Below are 14595 nucleotides of genomic sequence, written 5' to 3' on the forward strand. Positions count from 1 at the left end.
TCTTTTATATTCCCCAAACAATTGTGGGATTCTCAGCCTAGCCTTTGCATCCTGTCTACATAATCTAATTGTTTAACCTCAGGTATTATTCTGATGAATCTGGGCTGTGCCCTCTCCGAGGCCAATATATTCTTTGTGAGGTGTGAGGGCAGAACTAAACACAGTGCTCTACATGGGATCTGAGGCTTGGTGCTACCGAAGCATTCCACACTCCAGCACTCTTGATTTAGAGGCCAAGATTCCATTAGGCTTTTTAATTATTCCTGCATCTGTCCTCTAGCTTGTCATACACTGCACCACTAAATCTCCTTCTGTTCCTCCATAGTTTTGAGTATTTCACTATGCACTTCTAATCTATGCTGCTAAGGTCTAAAGAGAGCGGTGTCATACTTGCCCACACTGAACTCCACAGTTTCATTCACTCACTGTCAACCATGTCCCTTTCCAACAATTTAGCACCTCACTAAATGTCACCTTAGCATTGTCAGCAAAGTCGGATATTAACCAAAGCCACTGATGAACGTAATGGGAAGCTGAGAGACATAGTCTCGGAAAGTTGTGGGGATGGAGGAGGTTACAGAGATAGGGAGAGCTGAGATCTTGAAAGGATTTTAACGTAAGAATGAGCATTTCAGAACAGAGGCACTACTGGACTGGGAGCTAGCATAGTCAGCGTGGGCATAGACTTGGTGCACATTAGAATAAGGGCAGCAGATGTTAGGATGTTCAGTAAGAATTGCTACAGAATCCCTACAGTATGGAAACAGGTTCTTTGGCCCAAGTCCACACTGACCCTGCAAAGAATAACCCACCAAGACACATTCCCCTATATTTACCCCTGACTAATGCACCTAAACTACACATCCCTGAACGCTATGGACAATTTAGCACAGCTAATTCACCTAACCTGCACATCTTCAGACTGTGGGAGGAAACCCACACAGACACAGGGAGAATGTACAAACTCCACACAGACAGTTGCCTGAGGCTGGAATCGAACCTGGGTCCCTAGGGCTCTGAGGTAGCAGTGCTAACCACTGAGCCACCATGTGCAAGAAGCACAGACACTTAGAGATAAGCCAAGGGAACCCTGGAATAGTCAGGTCCAGTGATAAGAAAAGCACGGATGAAGGTTTCACAGCAGTAGAAAAGAATTGAGACAGCAGCAGAACCAGGTGAGGGCAAGGAGGTCACAAGGGGCAGCTTCTGATCAAATTGGACGCAGATATTACCGATTGGTCCGGCCTCAGAGTGGCCAGAGAAGAGAAGCTAGGGAATGGGGGTTTGTGGTTGAAACCCAAAGCACTGACTGCAATATTTCCAAATATTAATTTGAAGAAATGTTGGTTCATCCAGGACTGTTGGGCGAGAAATCTTGCAACTTTAGAACCAGTGGAAGGGTTGAGAGAAGTGTTTGTTTGGAACTTGCCTTCAAATAATGTTGCAGAGAGGCAGCATGTATATAAGAAGTGGGAGCAGGAAGAGAAACCATTGCAGGTGACTCGGTGGTGATTACTGAAGAGTGAAACCATTTGAGAGCAGTCTTACTCAACTGGACATGGAGAGAAGACACGAGAGGAGAATGGTGTGCTCAGAATTGTTAAAGACTTGCCGAAAAAGAAGAGCAGGTTTACTTATTGCAGCCACATAGGATACCTTTTGTGAATTTGAGACGGACTGTTCCAGTGTGGCTGCGAAGGAAGTGGAGAGGTTTAAGAATGGACTTATGAGAAAGATGGGCACAAATTTGACAGGTGACTGAGCTGAGAGAGGCTGCCAATGGGGCAACAGTTTGAAAGGAAAAGGATCAAGTGTGGGTTGTTGGGAAGAAGGTGCGATGATGGGAGACTTGAAAGTGAGAGAGTCAATACCTGACAAATACTTCAATGTCCTCAAATTTAATTTTGATTGATACAACTTCAAAAAACTCTTTTCTTAACTATTTCGAGGTGCCAGGAATTTGATCTCTGTCTGGATTTTCATGAAGTGCTACTGATATGAGGGGAACCTAAATTGCTGGCAAGTTCTCCTAGTGGATAAGACTCCTTGACCAGGAGTGCAAAATTGGATAATCGCCCCTTCTACATTTTATAGAGGTTAGACAATAACTCCCTTCGGTCTACCTTGGGGAGGTGGTGTGTAGTGGTAATGTCACTGGATTAATAATCCACAGCCCTGCGCTAATGCTATAATCCCACCAATTGAGTGAAATTTAAAGGCAATAAAATTCTGAAATGGAAAGAATCTGGCCTCATGGTGATCGTTGTAAAAACCCATCTGGGTCATTAAAGCCCTTCAGAGAAGGGAATCTGACATCTTTCCCAGGTCTGACCTACATGTGACTCCAAGAGCCACAGCAAAATTGATGACTCTTACCTGACCTCTGGGCAATTAGGGGTAGGCACAAAATACCCAGTGATGCCCTCGTCCCATGAATGAATGAAAAGAAAACGAGTGTATGTGGTGACCCAGTGTTGTGGAAGGGTCTGAAAGTGTTAATACCAAAGAGTGCCTTAAGCACCAACTACGAAGATAATGTCTGATGGACTTTAGCAGAACAGCTTTGGATCTTGAAAGAGAGAGGGTTAAGGTCTGGCCTTCCTCAAAGTCTTCATTACAATGCCTGCCATGTCAACGTAACATGTAACTACGGTAATTGCAAACATCCAATAAACTTTTTGTTCAGTAGAGGAGCCTCCTTTAGTTAGACCACGAAGTGAATTTCCTCTACCAGGCAAGACCACCGGATCATGTGGATCTCTGCATTTAAAGACAGACCTATCCCATGGTGAGGTGCAGATCTGCTTTTACTGCACATAAAACCCACAGCAACTATCAAATTTAGCCCACAGGCTGAAGCAACACTTGCCTCTACAACTGCACAGGTCTGCAGTACAGTTTTGCAAGACGAGGTTTTGTAATTTGCACCTCATCCTAAGTGGAATATCACAGTGCCATTATGTTAGCTGCAATGAGACAGCTAAAATCTCCCTGAAGTTGACCCAAAGTGGCTGATCAGATGCCACAGTAATGTTGCCTGTGTGATCCAATGTCTTGAAGTGCAGCGACTTTGCTTCGTTGCCAATCCTGGCGGCCATTTTGTGTGCAGCTGGATCACAGACACCAACAAGAAAGAATCCAAAATGAGCCAGTGGCACCTGTACTTCAGCAAGTCAACACGTTGCTGGGAAAAGGGAAAGAACATGGAAGGGAATCAAAACTTTAGGATCAGGAGGGAATCTCACCCACAAATTGCACTGGCAGAGGCATAAATTGCATTTATCCATTGCTTCTCACAAAGTCAGGCCCCACCAAAGTGGTTTGGAGTCAGTGAAGTGCAGGGAGTTTGTCTATGCTGTAATGGAAGGAACACAGCTTTTAAGAAATTAATAGCAATCTCTTTTTTTGGTGAGGTTGGGTGGTGATTGGATTTGGGACAGAACATTGGAAGTAGACCCTGATTTTCTTTGAATGACTGAACGGTCTTGAACATTCACTGGAAGAGGCAGACAGGGTCTCAGGTTAACATCATGTCCAGAAGATGGCATCACTGATACTTCTCCCTGAAGTGCCAGCTGAGATTTTGTACTCTAACCCTTGAGTGGACCTTGAATCCATAGCCTCCTAATTCCGGAGATGAGACAAGCCAAGATTAAAGCGAGGAAGACTGGTGTAACAGAAGTCCTGCTAGAGATTTAGCCAATGTATTTTTGTCCCGTTGAAATAAACATTAGAAACAAATGAACTTTTATGTGGGTAGAATTTGTCTAACCAGCACATGAGAATAGAATCACAGAATGAAAGATATCCATTCTGCCCATTGTACCAATGGAGGACTGTCCAATTAACTATCTTCTCTTTCCCAAAGTTGTCCTTGTAATCCAATTGCAATCCAATTCTCTTGTGAGCACACAATAGAATCCTCTTCCACTGCCCTTTCACAACAAGTGAATCTGTATATTATTTTTCCCCCTCATGTCCACCTCTGGTACTTTCAGCAATGTGTCCCCTGGTTGTCTACTTTTCTGCCAGTGCAGTTTCTCCATATTAACTCGATGAAATTCCTGATTTTGACTGCATCTATTGAATGCTCTCTGAGCCTTCTCTGCTCAAAGGAGAACAATCCCAGTTTCTCTTCTGCATTTGTCCAAGACCTTGACATCCTTTCTAAAGTACAGTGACCATAACTGAGCTCTTTAGTGAAGGCCTAACCAATGTCTTACTACTGAACCATGGTAACCATCAAAGGTTGGCTAAGGAGAGAATATTGCTACCCATTTTTGCATCTTGCAAGCAGTCATGAATTATCTAATCACCATTTCTTTTAAACTGAAAGCGCAGCTATGCAGTGAGGAACTCAGAACTCACCACAACAAGGTCTCACTATCCTTCACAATGATAGGCGATGAATCTTTTGCGCAGAGGTCAAAAGTTCAGGATCAGTCTGCCTGGACACTGGTTGCTCAACATAACAGTGCTGGCTCAGAAGCCCAAACAAAATGGGAAAGACTTGAGGACAGTGAAGAAATGGAATTGTGAATGCCGACTCACAATCCATGAGTTGATAGCGTAAAGTGCTGGCAATATCAGGGCCATTAATGCCACTTAACCCTGGACTGACAGCCATATATTTGCTTGAAGATTTTGCAAAAAATGCATTTTCTTTTAAAGGTCATCTTGTACTGTGCATATTGTGAAATATGCCAAAAACGATTCAGCATTACATAAGACCGAATTAAGACACAGTGGCCAGACCCCATTAATAATGTTTGTTTCCTGACAGGAAAAAAAGCTGGCAACGGAACTGGGTGGGAGAACAGCAGAGTGAAGCCCCTGAACAAGCCCCTTTGAGCTAAGTGTCTTCATTTACAGAGTTCCCTAAAATGGGGGCCCTGCCTCTCAGCAGACAGTTTGGGATTGCGAGCTCTGAGGCAGTAATGAACAACTGCGAGACAGATTTAAAGCCTTGCATTTTCTTTCTAAAACTGTGAATGTTACCTAAACGACAGACCCTCCAGGCTTGGCACCTTGCAGCAGCATAAATGACAGGCTTTATGCAATTTTTTAAAATAAAAAAAACACAAATGAAATCTCTTCATAAAGTCTCTCTGTTCCACATCCCCTCCTCTCACAGGCCCTCGTCCCACTCTTAAAGATCCGCCTGCCTCACTTTGCTCTTACATGAGGCATTGTGATCATTTTCTCTTGAAACGGGGTCCGAGTGGAGAATGTCTGTGAACCCCCTGCCACAGGGGGTCAAGGTGGGAGGAAGGCAAGCATCCGTTGGAGTTGCAGGACCAGCCAACATGAGAAGCTAATGCCCTGAGGACTTGGGTTCAGATCCCACCCTGGTAACTGGTGAAGTTTAAATTCAACTCTGGAGTACAAAGCTAGGGAGCCAATATCCGATTTGTACCAAGCACTGGCGTCGAGAGCAGCATTTCAGGATGGGGCGGCAGGAAACAGATCTTTATAGTATGGAGGTTGGAGTGACAGTTGTGGGCTGTTCAGATCCAGCCAGTGTACTGACCAAACACAGTGGACAGTGTAGAGTGCAGCTTTCCAGGGGTTCTTCCGAAACCCAAGGGCAAGAACGGCCTAGGATTGGCGAGAGGCAGTTCAGTGAGAGGGTGTTCAGCATCACAAGAAAACAGGATTCCACCGTTTCCTGTCCTTTAACTACGAGCTGGTGGAGATGAGAACGAGCATCAGCATTTGCTGTGTGGAAATGAATGACTCTCGGGTGCTGCAGTATCTATGAGGAGGAGAGAAGGTCACGTGCATGCCTCAGAGAAACACATATGTGGGTACTAGCAACAGATCATTCAAAGCACATCCATTTGTTAAACGCTGCAAACTGTGTTTTTATTATGAAGGAAATTTAAAAAGAGTGACAAGTGCAGTCTGAAGAAATAGGAAAACCATGTAGTCAGTCCATTGCCAATGAGAAAAGGGTCTTCAACAGCAAGAGGTCAGCCAGAAAAGCGCATGCGTGGGATGCCCTCTCCCATCCTCCTGCCAACATGCCACGTCCTCTTCGATGTCATTGCCTTCTTTCCAATAACTCCTCCCTTCCTGCTGCCTCCCTCGGGTTCCTCCATGATCTCTGTTGGTAACATGGTGCAACTTATGGAACACAGGGACAGGAAAAGGCAGCTTTCACAGGGGGGAGGGTCTCAATGTGAAGCATTACCGGAACACTCCTGATCATTAAGAAGCCTCGTCCATGGCTGTGGTTGGACAGGAACTTCAACTAAGTGGCAACAGCTGTTATATATCTCTGTGTTCCACGGAACCAACCTTTCCTTTGGGTATTACATCAAACTGCCACAAAAGGAAAGAGTCAAGTGGAATGAGCTGCGAGGCTTAATGTCTTTATTAATGGTCCACACGGAATGCAAAAGTAGAAATTCTCAGCAGGAAGCTCCCAATCTCTGCTGGGTGCCAGGAAGGTGGACAGGACGCTGCTCCTGTGATTGCCACTGATAGCGCTGCTGCAGCTGCCACCCACAGTTGATGCTATTCTGCGACGTGGAAGTATGCACTGGGAACAACCATAGCACAATGCAATGCAGCTGGCTTCAGCTAGCAACTGCTATCCTGACAATGAATCGACTACTCAATGTGCAGAATATGGTTCCTCGCCCAAATGAAGAGAAGATCATCCTAATTCTTTCGGATCCATTGGGTCGAATCTTAAGTTGCATTCTCCACGGCCTCACTGGAGGGGGCAATGTCTTCACAGAGGAAGAGATGGAGGACTGGCATATCGCCCCCCCTCCGCCCCCCCAAGAAAGAAAATAGACACTGGCGTTGGAGACAGGAGTTCATGATGTTGTGTATGGGCATGAAGAAGCCAGAGGAATTGCGAAATGAGACAGACAGACCCGCAACAGTCTAAAAGCAAACAATTTCCGGGCCAAGCAAGCAAGCAACACTTGTGTCTTACAGTGGTCCATTTTGAATAACTACTGGGAGGCTGCTGTTTTCTATTTGGGACAGACACCATTGTGTGTTTTGTTTCCCACTTACATTTTGTCTTTGAAGCCTGAAATAAAGCATCCTGTTTGACTTTAGCTCTGCTGCTCATGCATCCCCTATGCCCTCAATCCGTAGAGAAAGACATAGCCTTTGCGCCATTTGCGCAGAGCAGTACCCACACAGCACTGGGACTGAGGGGTGAAGCATGATTAGATTCTAAGTCTCGGCTGCCGCAAGCCCATAGGAGCAAGAATAGACCCCCCCTGAGCATGCTCCACTATTCTCCAAAATCATGGCTCATCCTCTCACTTCATCGCCTTGTTCCCTTACTATCTCTATCTCCCTGGATCTTTCTCTTCCATAAATATCACTTCGCATTAGTTGAGCAGACTATTACTGTGCCTCTACCTCCTTATGGGTGGGAGACTCTCAATCAGAGAATGAGGTCCTGCACATCTCGATTCTACCTTGGTGATCACTTACTCAGACTGTCTGCAAGTGACACATGTACTTACAGGAGCAGAAATGACAGATTGATCAAGGCCCCCTCATGTGCCACCCACAAGCACTCCAAACTTCTTTTACTTTGCATTGCCTACCCCCATGTCTCAGCTCAGCCCCGACAAATCCAGCTGGGAGGGAATAGGCTCGCTGACCATTATGGGACACAGCAGACCCTAGCCTGTGGAGAGCCTCCCTCAACTCTCTCCTTAGTCTGAGCCCGCTCCTCCTCACCCCAGGCTGCATGCTTGGCGTCCCTCCTCTCTTGTGGGTGGTCACTGGCACCTCCCTGACTCCTTGGGGGCACCTACCTGACAGCTAATGTGCCTTGCTGCCCTCTTGCTGTGCATCGCTACAGCTTTGGTGCATCAGTCAGAGTGCGTCTCAGTAACTACTGAGTGGACCTGGGTCACAAAGGCAGCTGCTGCATATTCTACCGACATAACCAATAGCCCAGAGCTGCAATGGGTGACAGGAACAGGACAGATGGCCCCCACCTTTCACTGCAGTGGCTTCCGGCATCACTGCCTGACGTCCTATTGCCTGCAACTCCAACAGACGTATAGAGACTGAGCAGACAGGTGGTCGCCTGCAGTCCTTAAGAGTGTCAGGACCTCCACTGGCTGTGGACTGGTCACAGTGAGGTGCTCACCAAACTGTGACTCTGAGCCTGAGAGTGTGCACCCACACAGGGGAAGGTCTCCATGCTGGTGTGAACGCCAGGGAAAGAGTTAGCTGCTGGCTATCCTTAACTGAACAATGTGCCGCTCTGTTGGCATGTCTGAGAACAGCAGACAAGAGCCATCCGCACTGGCTTTGTGGGAGGGAGCTAGCTTACCCTCCACACAACCATGGTCATGTTGCCCCACCTCACCCCCAAATCCCACCAGCTCCTCTACCAAAGGGAAGCCCTCCTACCAAGCCCTCCTACTTTGGGTGTTCCTCTCCTGCAGACAAACAAAGAGAACAAATGAGTGCCATGCCAGGCGGTGCCAAGAACATGCATAGCCATGCCCTGCCCTCTCCAGGACGCAATCAGCAGCCGCAACTGGTAAAGCATTGGCAGCAAGAGGTGATTGCCAGCCATTCTGTGCAGCTATTCAGAGCAGCGCAATCAGCCTGTGTGCCATCCCGCTGCACTGGCACAGTTAGACCGAGAGATGGCCTCCGCTTCCATCCATGTGAGCGAAAGCATGACTTAGCTTTCATTCATCAGAGCTCCTGAGTACTTAACCCTGCTTGCAAGTGTCCCTACTCAAAAGGGTGGTCTGTCGTATCCCCTGGCTTCACCCCCCCGTCTGAGTTTATACGAATTCCTCACCTCTGATTTCATTACCTTCAGACTCGACTATTCCTACACACTTCTAGCTGGCCTCTCCAAACTGGAGGTTACCTCAAACTCTGCTGCCTGTGTCTTAACTCACTGCAAGTTTCATTCCCCCTTCTCCCTTGTGCTCGTTAATCTACATTGTTTAAATTTTCATCCTCCTTTTCAAATCGCTCAATGGCCTCCCAGGTTGCAGCACTCCGCTAATGCTGATCCCTTGATTAGGCTGTACCTGCACTGACTTGTCCCCAAGAAAATTCCCTCCTTAAAGCTCTCCACCTCGCCTTCCCTCCTTTCAGATGCTGCACCCCTTTAAGAAGCTCCTTAAAATCTACATCTTTGACCAAGCGTTTGGTCACCTGATCTAATATCTCCTTACGTGGTTCAGTGAAGCACCTCGGGATGGTTTATTGTGGTCAAGGATACTGTATGAATAGGTTGATGTTGTCGGAGTAAATGGGTGTCGACTGCAGTCCAGTTAAAGGAGAATCTTTTCAATGCTCTCCCCCAACCTCCCCTCTGTTGTGGAGTTTTTTTTTGCTGTGCTTGGGGATTCTGCTGCGACAGGGGCAATGCTGCTTCAGGTTGGCACACTGATAAGCTCAGGATTACCCTTGTGGCCCCAAGAAACATCGTCACATCCTCTGCACCCACCAGCCGATTTCACAATCTCGGTTAAAGGCTTGCTGAGGATTCAGGGCACTGAAGTACAATAGGTGATGCCCATTATAAGGCCACACTTGTTCAAGAGCAGACCTTTCCGTCATTACAGGCCCGCCAAGCACGTTCTGAGCAACAAGAAACAATTAAGAAAAGCGCTTTACCCTTTTCTGTTATGGTTTACAAACATCCGTACTTTCCAAATGGGCCAATAAAATGCCCCTCGGCAAAATGCCCCTAGATTCCTGATGAAGGGCTCCTGCCCGAAATGTTGTTTCTCCTGTTCCTCAGATGCTGCCTGACCTGCTGTGCATTTACAGCACCACTCTAATCTTGATAAAATGCTCCTGTTAATGGAGGCTTATTCTGAGTCTAACCCACACAATAGCTGGGGTTTAGAGAATTATAACTTGTACATTACAGAAGAGGCTCTTTGGCCATCAAGTCTGTACTGGGGTTGTGGGCAGTATGTTCTGTTAGCTAATACTGATTTTCTTCATTTCCAATTAGCACACAGTTGCATATGGGAGAATAGAGAATGAACATGATTTTTACAGATGGTTGGAATCTGCATTGGCTATTGATGGGTGCCATACCAATTGCTAATCAATTACTAGGGGTCAAAGTGAGAGGGGGAAATGTCTAAGGGAGATATGCGTGGAAAGTTCTTTATGCAGAGGGTAGTGGGTACCTGGAATACGTTGCCAGCGGAGGTGGTAGAGGTGGGCACGATAGCGTCATTTAAGATGTATCTGGACAAATACATGAATGGGTAGGGAGCAGAGGGATACAGGCCCTTAGAAAATAGGCGATAGGTTTAGATAGAGTAAATGGATCAGCGCAGGCTTGGAGGGCCGAAGGGCCTGTTCCTGTGCTGTAATTTTCTTTGTTCTTTGAACACGGACTAGCATTACACTGTGTACAGGATCCATTGCGACAAGAGGCCAGGTTAAAGTCCCACTTGCTCCAGTGGCTTGTTGTCGCACATCTGAGCAGGTCAGAACATGACAGTATGTTTGTCAACACAAGTTAGTGAGTTTTAAAAATGTCACACCTTTTCAAATCCCTCACTTCCTCCCCCTCTTCCTGTAACCTCCCTCCAGCCCTACAATTCTCTGAGGTCACTGCTCTCATTCACTTCTGGTCCCTTCCTCATTCCTGGCTTCCATCACCTCACTACTGGTACAAAAACAGAAACAGCGGGCAAAACTCGGCAGGTCTGACAGCACCTGTGGGGAGAAAGCAGGGTTAATGCTTTGGGTCCAGTGTCCCTTCTCGGAACTGTTCTGAAGAAGGGTCATTGGATCTGAAACATTAGCTCGGTTTCTCTCTCTCTCTCTCCACAAATACCGCCAGACCCTGCTGAGTTTCACCAGCTCTTTCTGCTTTTTGCTTCAGATTTCCAGCATCCCCACAATTCTTTGCTTTTTTTTTGGTGTTTACCTCACTGCTGGTGGCTGTCTGAGCACTAAACACTGGAATGCCCTCTCTTCCATGAAGCAGCCCCTGAAGACTGACTCTGCCCATCTTAATATCCCCCTCACATGGTGTGGTGGCACATTCTGTGAGGCACCTTGAGACTTTTCACTAGGTGAACTGTACGATATGGACCTGGTGTAAAACGGGAGCAGGAGCAGACTGACAGGAAATATCGGTGAGCTGGATTCAGTTCTGGAATTGGTTGACCCAACTTTGCATCGCCACTCTTCCCACTGAGAAAGCTGCATTGGAATTTTCACCCTTCAATTTAAATGCTGCTGTCTTGTCCCCCCCCCCCCCCCCCCACTCCACCTCAACTGTTGCTGTGATTCATGGTCCTTCTGGAGCCAATCAACTTTGACAGTTGTGCCGCGTTGTTCCTTTCTGAAAACTCCCACCACGTTTAATTAGACAATAAATTCAAATTAGTTTTGTTTGCAAAGGATCTAAAAGCAAAAACTGACATGGTGTGTAGATCAGTCATTCATATCACTGGAGTCCATGCCAGGACAATCAATCATGATTAAACTTGGCATGAACAGTACTCATTCGTGCCTTTATTTGTATCAGCATCACCGAGCAAACTACCAGTGCTAAGCATTGATCGGCTTTCTGTTCTTAGACAAATTAACTTCATGAACACTCAAAGAAGCACTGCCTTTGTTTACTTCCCACTCCACCCTTCCCCTCCCACATCTATTTTTTCCCCCCCCAAAACGTTCAACATGATCACAAAACTTCCCAGTTGCCAAGAGTCTTTAGCATCGTGGCTTTGTAAAGAGGGCAGAGGAAACCCCGAAGCAGGAATCGGATGAAGAATGGTGGCATGGTGTCTCAGTGGTTGGCACTGCTACCTCACAGCGCCAGGGACCCGGGTTCGATTCCAGCCTCAGGAGACTGCCTGTGTGGAGTTTGTACGTTCTCCCCTGTGTCTGCGTGGGTTTCCTCTAAGTGCTCTGGTTTCCTTCAACAGTTAAAGATGTGCAGACTGGGTGGATTAGCCAGGGTGTGGAGGTAGGTCTGGGTAGGCTGCTGTTTGAAGGATCGGTGTGGTCTCAATGGGCCAAATGGCCCACTTCCACACTGTAGGGATTCTCTGATAGAGGATCTGACTACAGATGATGTTTTGAGCAGGCTCTTGGTCAGATAGGTTTGGGGACAGAATTCCAGTATGTTAGGCTATGATGGCAAAATGGTGTGGCACTATTTGGACTATCGGAAAGGGGGAAGGAATTACACAGTGGGCAAGATTCACAACAGGGCAGGGCATGTGTTGTGATCTTAAGGTTAAAGGAGGTTGGAGACATGGGACAAAATTGGTAACCAAGGTTTGCGCTTTAAAGTCTACATGTTTGAAGATAATAAATTTAGAAGAGGTCAGTCAGGGTGGGGTAAAAAGGATTTTTTGTGAGGTAGCGTCAATGGTGGAGCTCGAGAGCAATTAAGATTTTGTGTATAGTGGTGCGCAGGGGATCAAGAGGGCAAGGGTTGTTGGGAAAGCCAGGAGGTCACTTGGGTGTAAATGAGGGTTTAGATGGCAATGGGGATGAGGAAGGGGAGCGAGGTGCCTACACAGCAGAAACAGCTCGTATTGGTGACGGATTGGCTGTGAGCATTAAAGGTCAACTCTGGGCTGAACTGGGCCCATTTGGGTTGAGTAGAAACAGTCACACATGGCATTGGTATCAAAGGGTTAGACTGCAGAGTTTCTGCAGGGAAGGCAGCAAAGGATTTGGTCTTGCCAATGTTTAACTGGACCTGTCCATCACTTAATGGTAGAGAAGCTGTCAGAGAGTGTGGTGAGAGTTGTAGAGCCGAGGACTGGGTGGTAAAGCGTGGTGACATATGGAACTGACTGTATTCTTGAAATTGCTTTTACCAGGAGTTTGGCATGTCACTAAGGAACACACAAAAGCTAAGGATATGCAATGGGTGACCACAGCAGGATAATTCATTCTGTGAGTGGAGTTGACTACAGTCAGTGAGCTGGGAATAGAACCATGAAAGGACTCTACCAGCAAGGCAAAGCAAGGGCAAGACATTGATTGGGAAAACTGTTACTAACAGTACTGAGGATGACTGCTTAAGCTGAGCATTCTCACCATGGATACTTTTAGTAATATTAACAAGGACAATCTCAGTGGTTTAGACACAGATGTAGGATCAAACAGGCAGTAGCAACACAATTCATGTTGAAATTCCACTGCATATCAAGGAGAACATTACTGCATCACATTTGATGTCAGGCATGCTACACTGCTTGCCTAGTGACAAAGACACTGCCTCTTTAATCATGGTTATACTGTGACAAACAGAAAAAAACAGTTATAGCAGAGGTACTCACCCGATGTAATCTTCTGATTTGTTGTACTTTTTGGCCAGGTATTTGGCTGAAGCCTTGCTGGGAATTTTTACCATGGACAGCTCCTTACCATATCGAGTCATGTTGCAGGGCGTCTCACATGTGCAATATGAACTGTCCTTCTCCACCAAGAACTCTGTTCAAATAGTAGTGACACAGTTGTATTGGCAATTGCTTACTATTAAGGAGGGTGGGGAAGGGAATTGATGGTGGGCTGAGCTAATGCATGGTACTTTGTGCCTTCCCTGTCCTAAGGGTGAACTGGTATTAATTGGAATTTGCCATGTTCCTGTGTTATAGATTGTAGTTCACTCATAGTTAGACTGTGACTGCGTAAAGTTAGATTGCAGAGAAAAAAACAACTTCCTGGAACAGACAAAAGGCCATTAAGTGTGACAGCCCCTGTCCCTTTCTCTAACCACATTGACCCACCTTTTCATATGGGCTTACTGTTACTAGTTCAAACATATTTGCAATTTTGCTCACAAAATACATTCAAGATGAAACCAAATGAGATGAAATTCAGAATTGTTTTAATGGAGAGCTGAAAAAGCAGGAATGTTTATACAAACCTGTTTGTTGGAGGGAGGTTTTAGGAGAGTGAAGCCTTCACTAAATGCTGAAGGTGCAGACAAATTTGACAGCTGCCTGAGGAATTTTTTTAAAACCACATATTTCCCAATATCTCTCTGGAACAACGCCCAATGATCCCTTGGATCCATCTGACCCAACATCTGATACTGAACCATTCCCTCTTTTAAATGGAAGGTCGACATGATTTCCTCTCATACTCCTACTTGCTGCATTTTGTAATGGCGTTTAGTGGTAATTGACATGGGGCAATAATTGTCAAGATTGACTTGTCACCTCCCTGCATTTATTACTGAAAACGGTCAACAGAAGTTCTCTCTAAGTCACCCATTTAGCAAAGAAACTAACTTCTTTAACCTTCCCTCACAAATGAAATGCCTGATATTGGGAGCTCATTACCTCAATTTTTATAACCTTGTGAAGACAAGAATGTTTTTCAATGACTCGGCTTTTATGGAACTACAGACCAGTTTGGTTGTTGAAGCTGGATTGATCCCAAACATCTGAGATGAAAGGACAATATTTTAACCCTGTGCACCACTCAGACCCCTTATGAAACAGACAATACTGATTATGTGCGTATTCAGATATTTTGTTATAACTATTAAAGCAACACCATGTTTAAAATCACACATGGCATAGCAAGCAAAGTGGAGTACGACAACTATACAGATTCTGACATTGTTTTGTTTAA

At 46.0% G+C, this 14595-nt stretch overlaps 1 protein-coding gene across 2 annotated transcripts in view; it reads right to left on the reverse strand.

Annotated features, from left to right (window-relative positions):
- Window positions 1-14595, reverse strand: part of asic1b (acid-sensing (proton-gated) ion channel 1b) — a 715429-nt gene that overhangs the window by 26765 nt on the left and 674069 nt on the right. For both annotated transcript variants that reach the window (XM_043681801.1, XM_043681800.1), the window contains exon 6: window positions 13293-13446. In XM_043681801.1, coding sequence (XP_043537736.1) covers window positions 13293-13446 — 154 coding nt within the window. The remainder of the gene's footprint in view (window positions 1-13292; window positions 13447-14595) is intronic.

This window comes from Chiloscyllium plagiosum, chromosome 43 (genome assembly GCF_004010195.1).
Source record: "Chiloscyllium plagiosum isolate BGI_BamShark_2017 chromosome 43, ASM401019v2, whole genome shotgun sequence".
Classification (NCBI taxonomy): domain Eukaryota; kingdom Metazoa; phylum Chordata; class Chondrichthyes; order Orectolobiformes; family Hemiscylliidae; genus Chiloscyllium; species Chiloscyllium plagiosum.